The 17,881-nt window shown below is 44.6% G+C and overlaps 1 protein-coding gene and 1 long non-coding RNA gene across 2 annotated transcripts; one reads left to right on the top strand and one right to left on the bottom strand.

The window, feature by feature from the left end:
- Positions 1–4,308: 4,308 nt before the first annotated feature.
- On the bottom strand, positions 4,309–6,517 carry oser1 (oxidative stress responsive serine-rich 1). The gene is given in 4 exon segments (XM_084706197.1): positions 4,309–5,530; positions 5,912–6,028; positions 6,415–6,475; positions 6,478–6,517. Coding segments are annotated over 4 exon segments (1,014 nt in total). The 5' UTR covers positions 6,491–6,517; the 3' UTR covers positions 4,309–4,707.
- A 3,401-nt stretch (positions 6,518–9,918) lies between these two features.
- On the top strand, positions 9,919–11,409 carry LOC146272521 (uncharacterized). The gene is made up of 2 exons (XR_014766719.1): positions 9,919–10,307; positions 11,084–11,409. It is a non-coding gene; the product is annotated as an uncharacterized LOC146272521 (long non-coding RNA).
- The last annotated feature ends 6,472 nt before the right edge of the window (positions 11,410–17,881 follow it).

The raw sequence follows: 17,881 nt of genomic DNA, 5'->3' as shown, positions 1-17,881 counted from the left end.
TTATTAGTATGAGTTGACATTTTTAGGCCCAGGTGTCTTCTGCTGCCTGAGGTCTGAGAGCAAAGAGGGAGGGGGCCACGAGAGGAGCTGGATAAGCCCAAACTCTTATGTCCACATGGATGCAGCACGCAAACCCACCTCTTCAAACACCCTCCTCTAGTCCACATAAATATTTTCTTCGGCCCGGAAAATCCACCCAGACTGAAAGGAAGTTGTGTAGAATCAACGCGTAGAATCAACGTTTAATTTGACGAATTCTTGACGATGGGGAAAAGCTGCCTGGTTTAAGCCTGAGAACTGCTGCTAGCGCCCACATCACCCAGGGGGCTAAGTTCTGTGGCCCCTCTGTCTTCAAAGCTATCAAATTCTGTCATTCACTAGCATATAATGTTATTACATGAAGTGAAATTGGAGACACATGTCTAACAACAGGTCATATTAATAGCATCGTAGGAGCCTTTACCATGCATAGAAGAAAAACATAAGTGAACTGTTTCAGCTGCATCCTGTTTGTCCCCCTTAAAGGCAAACAAACTCTTGCTGTGTTTCTGTAAACACGATTTGAAGTGACCCCTGATTGGCCAGAACCTCTGTATAATGAGTCACTTCCTCTTTGGCTAGACATCACATGACCTAGCAAGTCACTTTACCTTGTCACTGAACACTCGCACACAAGATTGATGATGGACCTCTTAAATGTGACATTTACCTTGTTTCTTGTCACCCCCGTTATTAAAGATATAAAAGTCATCATCATGGCCCATAGTAACGTCTTTCAAAGAAATCTTTCAAAACCTTTGCTTCATATCAATGAAAACTAAAAATGTTTGTCACACAGAACTTCATAGCGTGGTTAGAGGTACAATCTCTTTCTCTATTCCTCTCTCTTTGCCTTTCTCTCCATCTTTTTCGTTTTCCCTCTGTGCCAGCGTTGGTTCCCACACACCGCCACACACACACCATCATATGGAAGCATTTAAGCCCCATTGGCCTCAACCACCCCTGTCCCCTGTCAACCCCGCGCCACCCTGTAAGAGCTGTGATCCCAGCGGGCCAGTCCAGGGTTCAGGGGTCACAGATGAAAGGGTGTGTCCAGAGAGAGTCCAGACCTCCTGCCAAACAGAAGACCGCCGAGGAGGAACTGTGGATGCCAGGAGCCTGGACACCCCGGGAAACACACAGGAAACACACAGGAAAACACACAGGAAACACACGTTTATGTACTTCCCTGTACCCACACAGCTAGTGAAACACGACCCTTCTCCTCCTCCTCCTGTACTCTGCGATTGTCTCTCCTACATAGAATCTCTGCCTCCCATTCTTTTTCCTTTGTCTCCTTTTCTCTTTGTTTTTTCTGATTCTTCCTTTCTTTCTTCCTTTTTTTCTGTCTCTCTTTTTCTCTTTCTCACACATGTACACAACGCATCTAAAAATAGTCCAACCACACCCAGCTATGCTCTTACAATGATAAGAATTTACTTTCCAAATCATCTAAATGTATATGAAGGTATATATCCCCCACCTCCCACTGCCAACACCTCCCCTCCTAGTTAGCTGTGAGCCCCTCCCAGCCCCAGATCTATCTGAGCAAGCTGGGGGGAACAATAAGACTCGTTCTCCTGGCTCCTACTGGACCTCACTGCTTCACTAGGAACATGATCTGAGGGCCAGCATTCCTGCTCACAAAGAGAGGTGGGGGAGAGGGAGAGAGGGAGAGAGGGAGAGAGGGAGAGAGGGAGAGAGGGAGAAAAGGAGGAGATGCAGGTGAGCCAACGAGCTTTGACATGACCTGAGGTCTCATGTTACAGGAACTAGAGGACTGCTGGGTGGAGGCAGGGAGGGCTCACCCACACAAACAGTCACTAGAAGACCTAGCTTAAACCAAGTTTACAGTCTGCTTATCAGTGGGTTTGTGTGGGGTTTTGATCTCTGAAAAAACCCTTGCTCGGCAAACAGACAGGAAATATGTTGTACAGTGCCATGAGAATGGAAAGTTTTAAGATAAGAGTCTGAGATTATTCCCTCAAGTGTGACGGACATATGTCCACTGTTTTGACAGGTGGGTTAGGAATGGCGGCAACCGATGGTAACTGAAGTTTAGCCCGATAAAAGCTACAATAATCCAAATAACTGAAAACCAATAATGTCCTTTCTATTGTACTTTGAATGAATCAGTGGCATCAACTGAATTCATGGGTAGTTTCTACTGATCCAAAAAGCCCAATGATGCCATAGTATCGTCTCTGTATCTCACTAATATTTTCACAAGGCATACGTAGCACTAGACCATCCTCCACACCCTCACAGACTTACGCTACAGTCAGTTCACATTGCGGGTGGAATTTTCAAATCATTCAAATGAGGTTGCTTAAATTCACTTACCATCCATGTTGTATTTGATTTACAGGGCAGTGTGACGTGGTGGAACTGGTGACACCAGTTGAACGGAAGATGATTTAGTGACAATGTAATGGTATTCCAGTAATGTGAACGTATTTGAGTGTGTGTGTGTGTGTGTGTGTGTGTTTATGTTTGTTAGAATTTACTGTACATGCAGTGTGTATCTGTGTGTATATACATACATGTGTGTACTTGCAAAGAGTCTACAGTCTGTGGAATGCAGCCATGTCCCAATCACTAGTCCATCCTCTTCCCCAGCCCTGAGGCTGTGCGAGTGTGAGGCTGGGTGATTTACAGGGTAAATACTGGTTTGGTAAAGGGTATTAGGAAATCCGCCAGCTGATGGCCACAGATGACTACAGGATACAGGAGCACTTCTAATTATGTCTGATATAAAACTATGGTTGGTTCATCTCGCACTCACTTTCAGATCATGTCAGATGGAGAGACTCGTACAGCAAGAGGACACAGTTACAGGACAACGTTGGGCTCACGGATGTGAAGATAAATGTGTTTTGATTCAACCATGGCAACCAGGTGATCCTTTATAGTTTAACAAACCCCACCAAGACGGATGCCTTTTTTATTTATAGAACAAACAAACATTACACATAACTACAAAGGCTCTAGCGTGTAGGAACAGGCTGGCAGATTTGTAAAAGATTCAGAGTTCAGCATGTTGTAAGGGATTGGGAAAGAGCAAATATGGGTAAACAAATACGCTTTCAATAGCGTACGTACGTTTTCTTTTTGCTCCTGTTGTGTTTGTACAGTGCAGCTTGGCTGGCTCAAAACTGGTTTGATTTGTTAGATTGCTTAGTGCTTTCACTGGCTGCTGCTGGACAAACAATCACTCTCGTTCTCTAGCTCGCTGTGCACTGGGAGAGACACACCCGTGTGAATCATTCTAGGTCATGCTTTTGTCAACTTTCGAACCTTTTCTTCTCTCTTAAATCAAACAACATGTCCTCTTCAACAGCCGGAAAAGATCTGTGGTGCTCTCTGGTGGTAGGCCAGAGCTTGCAAATAGACTATACTAGTTGTTTGGATATACTATTATGAAATAGAATCATCCATGTTAACTTTAGATATCTACTTGTTGCAAAGTCTGCTCATTTGTCTCTATTTCTCACCTTGCCTCGTGTACATCCCCTGACTTGCCTCAAAGGGCAATCCCCTGTTCAATGTACATGTGTGTTTGTATGCTGTGTGTATTTCTCGCTAACAATTTAAAATTCTACATTGTTTGTGGTCTCCCCTGCCTACCATTTCCGCAGATTGTGGTTGAAACTGCATCACGTTCTGATCGAAAACTGTAGTCAAGTCATCTGAAGGGTTCCTAGAAAGTCAAAAGAGAAAATATGGAGAGAAAAAGTGAGTTTTACTTGACTTTGGTCTGTCACAGCGGGTGGGGACCTCCAGGCTGCTGCTGCCAGTGGTATCTGTGGCCAGGGACTTCCTCTGTACTGAGAAACACAGGGGAGATTCACTCACAGTAACCACCTGAGCTTTTCTCAGTGGCCTGTTGAATTAAAGGGACTTTCTATGCTGCACGAAACCAGAAACCCACAATGAAACCTGCCAGCCTTTCCAGTACACCGTACAAGCACTTTTCATTTCTTTTCACCTTTCAATGAACACATTTCTTTGAAGCAATTTAAGCTCAGTACTGTGAAATGTTTTGTTGAGTTGCCTGGCTGTTATGTATTTGATGTGTAGCAGCATTCTCTGAGAACAATTACATGTTTTCACTTAGCAGATATACATTTTGTGTAGGGCTCTCCAAAATCTCCTCTCCTGACCCAACATTCATCTCTCTTGACCCAACACTCATCTCGACGGTTCTCTTTGAGATGATCGATGAGAACCATTCCAATCCATTTTAAACAAAGACACGAGACACAATGGTCTGTTTTCAACAAAAAATATTTTATTGAGTGAATTGGAATCTCCAGAGGGTGTGGCCCTGTTTTTGTGGTCTGAACGACAATCACGCATGGTAGTACAAGCCTGCACATACCAACATATCCCAGCTGCAGGGGTCTACAAGGGTCAAAGCTTTGGCAACTTCATTTGTAAACCAAAAAAAAACAATCATCCATAAAGAAAAAGGATAAACAGTGAATCAAGTCGAGAAGTAATGAGAGGATAACAAGCTAGTATGGGTAGATTGAAACAGAAGAGAACGGAACTGATTCTGCAGTGGTGCAGTCAGCTGCTGTTATTAGACCTTAGTATTTAAATTACATCTCCATGCCTGACCATCTCTTACTCCATCCCCATATTGATCAATTTCCTTATCTCATTTTAAGTATACATCATCTCTGCCATATGCGACATCTTTTTGGGAATATAAAGATAATACTCCATGTATCCAGAAAGGTCCTCTATAGTGATGTCATCAACGTAGGCCCGGGCCTGTTCAGAGCAGGAGCGTGGGGAGCCTGATGATGACGTCACAGCTGTGGTGCTGGGAGAGGCGGAGCTTGCGGCCTGAGTTCTGCGGTGCGGAGGGGCGGTGGAGGCGTCCTCGGGACTGGTCAGGTTCCTCTCGCACTCGGAGATGACATCGCGGAGGCCAGTGAAGGAGTACACCTCCACACCCTGCCACCCAGGACAGTGACACCGGCAGGATCCCTCTCCCTCGTCATGAGGGCAGGGGCATGGGGCCCCGCCATCACCATCGTGGAGCTTAGACAGGGCCTGGAAGTCAGAGGCTCCCGTCCCAGACCCAGCCTCAACACCAGGGTCTGCACCAGCACAAGCACCTGTCTCTGGGCTGCTCTCCTCGTCAGACAGGGCCCTTCTGGGGCTGCCGTCCAGATGGGTGGAGGCGGAACCTTCCGGAGAGGCAGCAGAAGCATGGGGGAGGGGCTCATATCCAGGTGCTCCAAACACTGGAGAGGGGGTGTGGCTGGTTGACAGCAGCTGTTCCCTTCTGGGCGGGGCACAGAGAGGGGAGGGGCTACATGTGTCCAGGTCCAAAGCCAGGCGCTGGTGCTTGAGTTGACCAGAAGGGGGCGACATCTTGGTGCTGCAGTAGGTGAACTTTGGAGGGTGGAGGATGGGAGACTTGGACCTTCTCCTCCTCTGGCTCCTCACCACTCCTCTGGAGGACTTCCTCATACAGCTGAGACACACACACACACACAGGGTAAGAATGTTAGACTACCACCCTACTGAAGTGGACGGGATGCTAAAATACATCATCAGGAAATGCTATGGGTGTTAAATCAATCTATGTTAACAACACTACTATCAACTGAAAAACAACACATGGCATTTGAAAAAGTCGACCAATCACACCATAGTATGTGCTAAGGACTGTGAATGCCATGCAATAAGGAAAGTGCGAGACAATTGTGTTAAACAGTGAGGACCAATAAAACAAGAGAACATTGGCATAGAGAGGATCCATCGCCATTAGATATTGAGCACTGCCCATCTTAGACTTCAGAGCTATAACTTGTGGTTGTGTATCAATCATTGATATTATTATCTCTAGTCTTACCCATGCCAGTTCTCCTTAGGGCAACTGAGCTTGGGTCTGGCCCCGCCCATCTCGGTACACACCTGAGACCCAGCTCTGGGACTCAAGGCCTCTGAGACACACACAGCAGCAGGCAGGCTGGAGACACACACACACACAGACACACAATTAAACCTCACACAATGTTGCTAAATACCAGGGCTCATTAGTTCACATGGAATTAGATCATGCTTTAAGAGTCTCATTTAATCACTATGTGCATACAATTCTGACAATGCCATCAATACGGTCAATAACAACAACAAAACAGGAAAGAAGGAAGGGTTCACAGTAGACAAAGTTGATGACAAGATCGACCGAAGTCAGGACAGGTATTCATAGGGTGTTTATATTCAAAGTGACCCACTTATATGAAAAATCACAGCATTGTTACCCTTTCTTTATACATATACAATGCCTTTGAACGAGGAAGGTTGACGGTTTGAATCTTACTTGTTACATGTGTGAACGGTAATAACACGTACCTTTCAGCATCCACCCGTAGCTTCTTGAAGGCCGTTTGGAGGGTGTCCTCCTCACAGTCTTTCCCCCTCTCTCCATGGTGGGAGGAGGTAGTTCTGACCAGCCACCCAGCTAAAACACACACAGACGCACTTCAAAACACAAACACAGTAGCATGCAGCTTGGTTGTACTGGGCTGCGACTTGTATTGCTGGCCACTAATCGACGAATCGAATCACACACTTTAGCAACATTGATTAACTACTACTGTCTCAGGATCATGGCAAAAAAATGTCTGCTGAGCTGCTACTCACCGAAAGCTAGATCATTTACTTATACTGCTATTAGAAGCAACATACAGCTAGCTGGCAACTGGTACACTACTTGAACTACTACCTAGCTAGCTCGTGATGCTGACTTCTTTAGCTGGTGCTTTAATTTTGACAGGTTGAATGTGAGCCTGCCACATCTGATCTGATGATTCTGGCAATAGGCACGCACGTCTTGTACCAACATACGTTGTTTAGGCAGCAACTATCAATTTTAGAGCACAGACCTGTAAACTATACATAGATTACGAAAACAGTCTGAACAAGCTAGCATACCCAAATGCTAATGTGTTATCGTAGCTGGCTAGCAGTGGCAGCTAACTCACACTGTTTGGAACACCAGGTTTAAAACCCACTGGCAGGCTGGTTGGAGATTATAAATTGGACGAGTGTTGTGTATTTCGAAGAAATAACGGCTACTACTCACGGCTCAGGAGATCCTGCCCACAGTCCAGAGTGAAGACTGCCTTGACATGCAAGGACTTCCAACCAGGGCGATGCGTTGAACGGGCCCTCGAATACAGCTAGCCCGCTGGGCTAAGCTAACAGAACAGACAGACTAAATGGCTAAATTTAGGTAGCTACCTAGCCTAGCTCGTTCCTCAACAACCACCCACACAACTAACAAGATGTAAGGCCTTTTTAGAATAAAACTGTATTTCCACAAACTTACAGTAAGGTTTCTAGAATTTCAGTTACATTACAGACGATTTTTTTTGGAAGAAGGCAGAATTCGCTGGCCTAGTTCGAGACTTTTCTTTCTCTCCCCTGTTGTTTACACACGAACCAAGCGCAGTGACTCTGCAACAACGCAGAAGCTGTTGGGCTGACGTAGTACACACACCCGGACAACGTGAGCTCTTTCCCTACGTCACCCAATATTATTGCAAGCATGTGATGGGACAGCATAACTTTTCTATTTTACATAGTATTGAATAAAACGAAGAGCAAAATTAGCCCAGGTACGTGTTGATGTCAACCCATTTATATATTTTATAAGTGTTTTTTTTTATCAGGGTCAAGTCTGCATGATTTTGTTGAAAGTATGGGACATAACAATGGGAGTTAGGAACAAGATGTCCTGCAGTAATGCATGTTATTTAACACCAGAAAAATCACTGAGAGTGACTAAGAGTTTTGTAAATGTTTAAAGCCATTTTTGATAACCATTACAGGTATGATAAACATATATATATGTATGTAAAATGCGTTATCTTTTACAATTAACTGTTTAATATAGATGTTGAATGATCACACACCACTTTCTTCAAAAGGAAATCAAAAGTAACTGATTCAATTGCAAATGTAATTTAAATTGTGTTCACTAGAGGAGTACACCTCTACACCCTGCTGCCTCTCCGGGAAGTGTACTGCGTCACTCAAAACACTTGATGGAATTACGTGTATCATTGTTCAGTCTGGGTGCTGGTGACTGCTACATTTGTCAACGTAAAAAATACAGAGAAACCTGTTTTGAAATGGGAGATCACCCAACATAGCCTACAACCACACAATACATACGACATAATCACCCATCTCTCTTCTTTTCGTACCAGTTTCAGATGAATATGACTTTTTTTATTGAAAAAAGAGAGTTGCTTCTCATAATCAGACACTAGGTGGCACCAAAATGTTGAGTATCGGATTCTAACCTGGCTGGGCGAGAGCGTCGCTAGAAAAAGGAGACACGGGTTATAGTTGAGATGACACTAACTGTACCTGGTCTCAGTCTACATGGGTCTGAAGACCAACACAACAGCCTTGTGGACTGAGGGGCACTTTTGACGCTTTGGCAAATGTTCTCTATCCGATACAATGGTCCACTATCACAAGCAGCGCTGTGTTCTATCTATTAATGCAGCAATGGAGCACAATACAACATATACCAATTAAATCTAGACTGAACACATAAATCACACCTGTAAATGGAATATTTTTAAGATGCCACCTATAAGGACAGCTGTAGTGTCACACAGAGAAACACTCTACAATATGTACAGTAAGTGTGTGTTGTGTGAGGGCACATTTGTGTTATACACATGTTGAATATGTGTGTTATATGTTCTCCATGATGGTGTGTGTGTGTGTGTGTGTGTGTGTGTGTGTGTGAAAGCCTAGGTGTGTTATGTAACAACCTCCAGGCCAGCCATGGACACTTGGTGCATTGTCAGCTTCTCAGCCTCTGAGGGGTTCCACGTATCTACCCAGTGGAAACTCCTGTGAAAACAAACCAGCGCTTCATAGACGACCATTTCTCCGCCTATAGAGACTCCATCGCTTTCTCTCCATACAACTCTCCATTCATGAAGACAATGACAGGCCTTTCTCCTCAGTGCTACCCACTTTACCTCTCTCAGCGCATGAGCCATGTGAATATATGGGCTTTGCAAACCCTGCAGGGAGAGTAAGGGGGGGCCACCGCACAATATTTTTCTTAATGTTAGTGTATTTGTCATTGCCACTGGTTGAGGGCCATACAGGAAGTTATGTGCAGGGCACAAACATGTATAAACAGAAAAAACATATTCTAAGTGTGTATTCTTAATATAAGTATATTATCGTTTTTTTATGATTACAGAACTTTGATTTAACAAATTATATGATAACAGTCTCTCTTGGAATTCTTCTAATTGATTTCTGTTGAACTGTGTAACAAGGCTTTGTGACAGTGTGCTAATCACCCACCAAGCTGGGTTACGTGTTTGGCCATTCCTCAAAGAAGGAGGTTCATGTCCTCCCATATCTACGCTTTACCTCCTTAATTGCCTCCCAGAATCCTCCAGAGTTTGGTTTTCATTTCCTCAAATTTTACCCCTTTCCCAGATCAACAATCACTTGATCCCCTGCATATTGAAACGGAACAAGAGGAGTCCATTAATACGTATTAAAACACCATGTAATCTGTACCAATCAGTGCCTATGGTGCTGTCTATTGCACTGTGTGGTGATCTGAGATAAAGAGCATGATTCTGAAGCACAGTGACTTTGGAACACAGTCAATGTTGACTCTAATGGTTTAACTATCTCTAGAGTAGACTGTTGGGTCTAAGGAAAGACAGGTTCTAACAGTAGGAGCTAGTTAAAGTGTAGATAAAGGGAAGCTTAGGAATCTGGGTTGGGACTCTCACGTAACAAACATTACCCCAACTGTTTCCTCAACGTATTCAGTGTTAACTTCTTAATGTATTGGAATGTCAACCAAAACACTTCAGTTAGCTGTTGGATATCTGAATAGTCTGTAAATTTGCCTGTCTGTTTGTATCTGTCTGTCAGGCTGTCTGTCCTCAGCCTTCCAACTAGTCTGGTCAGACGACGAACAGTTGTTAGACAGAGAGCCTCAGCCTTTAACCATCCTTGGATCCTAGTCCCTAATCCCTAATCCTTGCCCTTTACACCTTACAAACCCTCCACCTGCCAGGCGCTTGGATAGGTGCAAGTTATGCGACAGATGATTCAGTCTCAAGTGATCTTTTATTGTAACTGGGGGAACTTGTTGCCATATGGATGTCTACATGTCTGAATGTCTACAGATTTCCCAGGCCCAGGCGTCTTTCTGACCCTTGTGGAGGGCTCATGTCCAGCCAAAGGTAAGATTGTATTTAAAAGGCTTTACTTATTTTCCTTCCAGAAGACTGAGCTAAGCCCACTCAAAGTCTTTCATTCTTTCATAATGCTGACATTTTCTAATGGTGGGGTGGATGAGAGGAGCATGACAAGGGAACACATTCACAAATGTGCTTCAGTATTTTTATTATACTTTTACTACTGTGGATGAAGTGTCGTAACAAACATGATTGATCTGAAACACATATCACAAGTATGGCCAATAAATACCCACTAGAGGGCATTTTAAAAGAAAGAGTGCTTTGACTATACTGTGAAGATAAACAATAAATCTGCTCTCTCTATGAAATGTCACATTGGGGTTTGGAGATGGAAATGGCGTCTGAGTGGCGATGGTATGCATCACTGGCAGCTTCAGCAATCACCATTTGGGGTACACTAGAGATGGATGGAGTTAGTGAGTGAAAATGAATAGAACAGAGAGGAGAGAAAAATAGAGAGATCGAGAGATTGATGTCAGGGAGTGATATAGGGAACGAGAGATGATGAGGCACCGATTAAGAGAGAGATGTAAAGATGTGCAGATCACAATAACATACCCAGGGAGAGAGGGAGAAGGATGGAAGGAAGGAGGGAGAGGTGGAAGGAAGGAGGGAGAGATGGGAGAATGTAGATAAATGAAAAGTGGAAAAAGACCCTGTTATTCTTGGCTCCTGGGGGAGAGTCCTGTCCTGACCCTTTTTTTATTTTTCTTTGACAGAAATTTCCTGAGCATAAAGTGTTCTTTTATCCGCTCCAGATAAACAGGAGCCAGTCATTGTGCCAGCCTGGTATGTGCGAGGAGAGATTCATTATCTGGGGAGATGAAGTCTCTACATCTTCCGGGAAACACATAATGATATGTTGCGTTGTGTGAAACTTCTGTTTTCAAGCCACACAGAAACAGAATTGGACTTCTCCATCTCGTCGTGGACACAAACATGTCAACAATGTTCTCACATACAAAATGTGTGTTTAAAATTGTATATTAGTATCCATACAACACCATATAAAATGACCCCATCTACACCTGAAGCATGTTAAAGGGGGCTTTTCATGTTCTGATAAAGAAATTTCACTTAAAAATACTTGTATTTGAATGGTTCATAGGGTCAGCTGTGCCGTGTATTCTCGATTACCGGTTTGTTTTGGAGTTCAGAGGCAACTTCTGCCCCTTTAGGACAGCAGGGGCAGAGGAAATGCTTGAGCAGATCAGTTCCCCTCACATCAAGCGGCTTGGTGTCAGCGTGGGCCCATCTGTCTTGGACTTCCAGTAAGACTGTAACCCAGCCTCCTCCTCCTTCCTGTCCCTCGCAACTTCCTCTCCTCCTACCCCATCCTCTTCCTCCTTCAGCCAATCCTGAAACAGACGTCCAACCTCGGCTCTGGTTGCTTGGGTGATACAAAAGCGTTCCGTTCCAGCCTCATTTCTTCACGGTGCCAAAAGGACCTGCGCTGAGTTCAATGATGAGTCAGTCAACTAGCCATGGTGTCATCCAGGCAGCAAACAATCAGCTGGCAAGCAGGTCAAGGAGTAATGGAGAGATTCAGCCAGTCACCCACAAGTCAAATAGCTATGGAGCCAGGTCAGCCAGTCTGGACTGTGGGGGGGTAAGACTCCCTGGAGTACAGCTCTGAGGTCTTACCAAGACCAGCATATCCGTAGGACGTGAACGGGAGATGATTTTGCCCCTACAAAGGCATCAGAAAACCATTGGAGACAATTACTGAGACAGGAGACCCAAGAATTTGATCCCCATATTCATTCGACGTGAAGTGAAAGATGTAGAGTTGAAAGGGACGTGTTGTGGATTTTCCGCAGGACCTTAAACGATTATTTACATTTTATATTTAGTCATTTAGCAGACACTCTTATCCATAGCAACTTACAGTAAGTACAGGGACATTCCCTCTGAGGCAAGTAGGGTGAAGTGCCTTGCCCAAGGACACAACGTAATTTGGCACGGCCGGGAATCAAACCAGTGACCTTCTGATTACTAGCCCAATTCCCTAACCACTCAGCCACCTGACTCACCTGATTATGTTTGACTTTGTGTGTTCGTGACCTGTCAGGGATGTCACCTGATTGGTTACTCTTTTCAGACAAACATAGCAACACACTACTTAGCTGAAAGACTTCCCAGCCATGAGCTGACAGACGCTACCCTACCCTCCACACAGGCACCTCCTGACAGCCCCTGCATCCCAGCTCTCCCTCCACCTCCCACCCTCTCTGCCCTGCCTCCCAGCCCATACCTCCTTCCTTCCGCCTCCTACCCTCTCTGGCCCTGCCTCCCAGCTTATACCTCCCTCCCTCCACCTCCCACCCTCTCTGCCTTGCCTCCCAGCCCATACCTCCCTCCTTCCGCCTCCTACCCTCACTGCCTCTGACTTCTCTCCAGCCCCTCCTTCAGACCCTTATTCCCCTGTCCTGTTCACCACCACGCTCTCTCTTCCAAGCATGCTTCAGACTGTGCCTGTCTGTGCTGAGTGAATGAGAGATAGAATGTGAAAGAGAATGTGTTTTTGCTTCAGCATATTATCGTGTCAGTGTGTGTGGCTGTAATTGTGTGTGTGTGTGTGTGTGTGTGCAGGGTGAAGAGGTCTGTCCTTAAACCACTGATCAGGCAACAATCATTAAAGATAATGATTACTTTATTACTTTTATACTGTTTGAAATATTCTGAATATAATAAACAATGTTTAATCTATACCTTGCTATATTAAGCTCATGAGCACATAACCCTTGGTTATGTCCAGGAGAGAAATACGCCATATCTATTAATTATGTTTCTTGTATAATTGATAAACTGTCAATATGCTGATTTCTTATGCCTGCATAGCCAAAAGGTTTTGTAGGTGCGACTAGGAAAGGCCTGTGTCACTAATGTATGTCAGAAGTCACAACATTGCCAAAGTGTATATTGCCATGCAACTTTGAATGACGAAGATATAAGGAGCGACAAGACCATTTCTAGGAGCCCTATATCTAAAGACCTAAACAAAAGCTATCTAGCATACAGTGTTGTTTTTCTGTGCCTGCGAAGGCTTTGCTAATCATCTTGTACTGTCCCATATTGTGATACTATTTAACTCCTTTGATTTCCTGTATTCATTGTCCAGTCTTCTGTGATGTTCAACTTGAGTGTATCGGACACCTGCACCTTACATATGTAATAATACATTGATTTAGTCTTAAACTTGTCTTAACTATTCCCTTCATTGACTTGGTACTTTCAGAGCAATTGTGTATTATCTAATACGTCTTCAAGGGAAGTGGTCCTATTGGTCCTATATTAAAAGGAAACCCTTGTAAATAAACTGGGTCATGATCGGAGTGCTATATGTGCAATAGCTTCTTCTAAACCTTTTTATATCATTTCAGCCTCAACCTCATTTCTTTCATATTGTTGTGTTGTCACTGATAGCTTTATCAACCTAGCTTCAGGGCAATAAAGCAGAAGTGCATGAGTGTTAAGTCCTTCCTGACTTGGTCCACTGCACGAGATACAGTTTCAAGGCTTTGTCCCACACAGCTCCCCTAATTACATAGGTGGGAGTCAGGTGGCTGAGTGGTTAGGGAATCGGGCTAGTATTATGAAGGTTGCCAGTTCGATTCCTGGCCATGCCAAATGATGTTGTGTCCTTGGGCAAGACACTTCACCCTACTTGCCTCAGGGAAATGTCCCTGTACTTACTGTAAGTCGCTCTGGATAAGAGCGCTACTAAATGACTAAATGTAAATGTAATTACATAAGGTATTTTAACTGTCTCTCACACACTTTCACAAGGTGGCACTCCATTAGTACTGTCTTTTAAATCCAACTCCTACTGCATGTAACTTGGGAAGCTGGACTAAATGTACTGTGTGTTTATGTGGGTTTGGGTATCTGTGTGTGTGCGCGTGCTTGCGTGTGTGTATGAATTTGTATGTGTGTGTGTGTGTGTTTGTGTGCGTGTGTGTGATCTCCAGGGTCATGGGGGATTCTCAGACAGCTGGCAGAAGGATGTGAAGGTCAGTGCTTTTGTGGCAGGTCAACTGTCATTAACAGACAACCAATTTACACACATACTCTCTTTCACACACACACACACACACACACACACACACACACACACACACACACACACATACCAAAACACACACACACACACACACACACATACCAAAACACACACACGCACATACATAAACACACAAACTTACAAACACTTCAGCACAGCTGAGTACATATCGATCATAAAACACAGCCGTCCAACTCCGGCCAAGTGTCTCCTAAATGTGAACCTTGGTCAGTAGACTCCAACAAACCTTTCAATGATCTTCTCCTCCTCTTCACCCTTCTGGTAAGCTTGTTGAACAGATCTAATCGCTGTTAGCCCATAAAACATGGTTTTCACACCTCAATCAGGCATTTCATGTTTGTGTCTGCTCATAAAATTCCTCCTGTTCTGTCACTGACCTGCAACTGTCTGGTATCCTATGGCAACCCTCCCAGCCCGCTCTCTCAAGTCATGCTGAAGATATTCTTCATGTTTGGCTGAAGGACAGGAATCTGCGTCCGTGTTGACTCAAGTCAGGCCGAGACTGACTGATCTAAAGAGGGTCACAGTTGTTAAACGTCAGGGTGAGATGAAGCAGATGCTTAGCTCAGAACGCGTACTAAGGGACTTGGTGTGAAATCTGTCTGGACCATGATGTTTCATGCCAGTGCTGTTTTTGGATACCTGTCTGCTCCAATCCAAGAACTATGTGTTACAGTTCGAAATAGTTCAAGATCATCACTGTGGTACAACCACCTAAAAAACTTGCATGAGTGTTCAGGCTTTAACCTATTACTGGTTAAATTAACTTTATTCATGAAGGCGAAAAATGGTTCAAAGACATGGTTCTAGATTTTAACCTGTATTTGATATCACAGATACTCCCAGAACCTAAGAAGGCTAGATCTGAACCTAAGAAGGTTCTGGAATGGTGTTTCAGAGTACTCGAGAGATATTCTAGGTTTGGGTGCTGTTGATTCTTCACCATCCTGACCTCCTCTGCAAGGTCTCTTGACCAACCCTCCTGTTGTTCCCACCTGTATCATAGCAGCATCAGTGGAGTATAATCACTGCTGTTAACTGGCCATCATCCACATTCCTGACATGTTCCCCAGGCATCGTTATCATTCTCCTCATATTTCTGCTATCTCCTCTTAGCATGCCTGCAAGACAGCGTCTCTCATCAGCAGCCTGCTGGATGGAGAGAGGCAGAGGAGATGCTTTGGATGATTCGCTCTCACGATGAGGTAGAAAAGCTATACCCTGTCTAACCTGGGTTCAATCACTTCTGGACGACCTCAAACGAACTGTGGGATCCTTGGATTGCTCTGTCTCTCTCTCTCTTTCTCTCTCACACACACACATACTCGCTCTCTCTGACTTTTACTTGATCTTTCCTTTGTTTCTCCCTTCAACTTCCCTCCTGTTCTCCTTCTCGGTCTTTCTCTCCCATTTCTTCTTTACCTCTCCTTCTTTCACCTTCTCATTTCATCTATTCCCTCCCCTGTCTGTCTCTCCCTCCATCTCTGTCTTCATCTCCCCTTCTCTCGTCTCTGATGTCATGGTGATGAATAACAGGATGAGGCCAGAGGTATGAGAGCGCACGGCTGGACAGTGGCCTCCATTATCCTCCGCTGGAACACTGGGGCCCCAATAAACAAGCATGCTGGGCCAAACGGGCCCTCACACACACACAAACACACACACAACCACACACACACACACACACAGATAAGCACACACATCCATGCACAAACCCACACTGACTTGCCCATGAGGATGTAATTGACTCCTTTAGAGTTACTTTCAACCCCATTATATAAGAGAAGAGAGAGGGGACGTGAATAGAAGATTGTTTAAGAATGGGCGCCTTTCATGTAGTTCCATTCCAGGGGTGTTTGAGCTAAGCTTTTGGGCACGTGAAGCCCAGTTTGAGGGCTCCCTCTCTTCCTCAACACATGAGAGAGATTAGGGGGACCACAGAGCCCCACTGTGCCAGGTTGCCTCCTCTCACGCATGTTAGTCTTGTTAATGATGAAGGTGAGAGAGACGCCTGCCTCTTTATCCCCATGGCCAATCAGACACGTGACGGCCAGTGCTGCCACAGCACCAGACGTCCTGCTTACCAGCCCTCCATCCTACCGTTCCTCGAAATCCAGCTGTCCATCCCTCTGTGCTCGGAACTTCCGTCCTCCATCCTTTCCATTCCTAGATCTCCATGTCTTCAATTCTTCCTTCCTTCCTCCAAGCCTGTAACCTAGCTCCTGCTCCGGTCCCCCAGCCCTCCAGCTTTCCAGCCCTCCAGTCCTCCAGCCCTCCAATCCTTCTAGACCCTAGCTTTACCTAGTGGTATAGAAGTCTTTAAACTGGTGGCCTATCCACACAGTCATCCATCCATGAATCCATCCACCCACCTCTGAATACATCCATCCATCTACTGTATTCCTCCCTTTCAATGCCTGCCAAGTTAATCACCAGGCTGATTATACCAGCCAGCCAGGCTGAGTATGGCTGCTATTACAGGTATTTGCACAAAGAAGAAGCAACATGTGAGGTCTGATTCAGCCAGGTTAACATATTTAGCAGCTCACGCTTCACTGGGCTGGAACAGGACTGCTTCTCTGGAGCTTAGCCTCTTAGACCTTGTGCTGGTTCATTGCCAGTGAACAACAAATTAATGAGGACATATTTTTATTAAAGTACAGTTTGCACCAAGGTGAATAAAAGGAATTTAATTACGTATGTTTTAACGTCATATTTAATATAGGTAATATTATAATTGACTAAATTATTAAACCAAGAGCAAAAGTTCTGCTTAATGGTAGATAAAACAAAAAGACAAACAAAACAGAAGGATTAACTATCCAGAAGTTAGACTCTGGGATGCTGATTCCAGCCTACTGTTTAGATCAACGAGTCCTGAAAATAGAGCTCTACAGCAAAAGCAACAAAGTGCCATTCATACTCAACCTCTGCTTAAAACCAACCCACCACAAATCAAGGTTACATTACGCCTCTCCCTTCATCCCTCCTCATCACATTCACATGAAAAGCAGGTCCTCTGGGCTTTGTGAATTATGGAGCTGTCAGCGTTTCACTCTGCTTTCTCTCACAACATTTAACCTCAGTTGCCTCCACCGTGGCTTTCGTTCCTTCAGGAAAAACATCCTCCTCATCTCATCCTCCTCTTCTCTCCTCCGCTGCTCTGCTCTCGGTCTCGTCCCCCTCCTTGGTGGTGGTGGTGGTGGTGGCGCCTCTTTGAGGCTTTCTTTCATTACCCATTCATGTTCCCACCAGGACGGTATATCACAGTGAGCAAACAGTCAGGCACAGAGCCGTAATCAATCTTCTCACGGAAGGAGCAGAGTGACTGAGGTCAAAGGTCAGAATTGATGATAGCTGTAAAGGTGTATTTAGGATCAGTCAGGTTGTTGGCTGACAACTGACTTAATCTTTACTTACTTAAAATGTCGAATCTTTCAGATTCTCAGGGACTGTCTCAATTAACATTTTA

This window comes from Hypomesus nipponensis, chromosome 9 (assembly GCF_054491055.1).
Source record: "Hypomesus nipponensis isolate SF chromosome 9, ASM5449105v1, whole genome shotgun sequence".
NCBI classification, from domain to species: Eukaryota; Metazoa; Chordata; class Actinopteri; order Osmeriformes; family Osmeridae; genus Hypomesus; species Hypomesus nipponensis.
The sequence above is the reverse complement of the archived record's forward strand: the minus strand, read 5'-3'. Positions and strand labels throughout refer to the sequence as shown.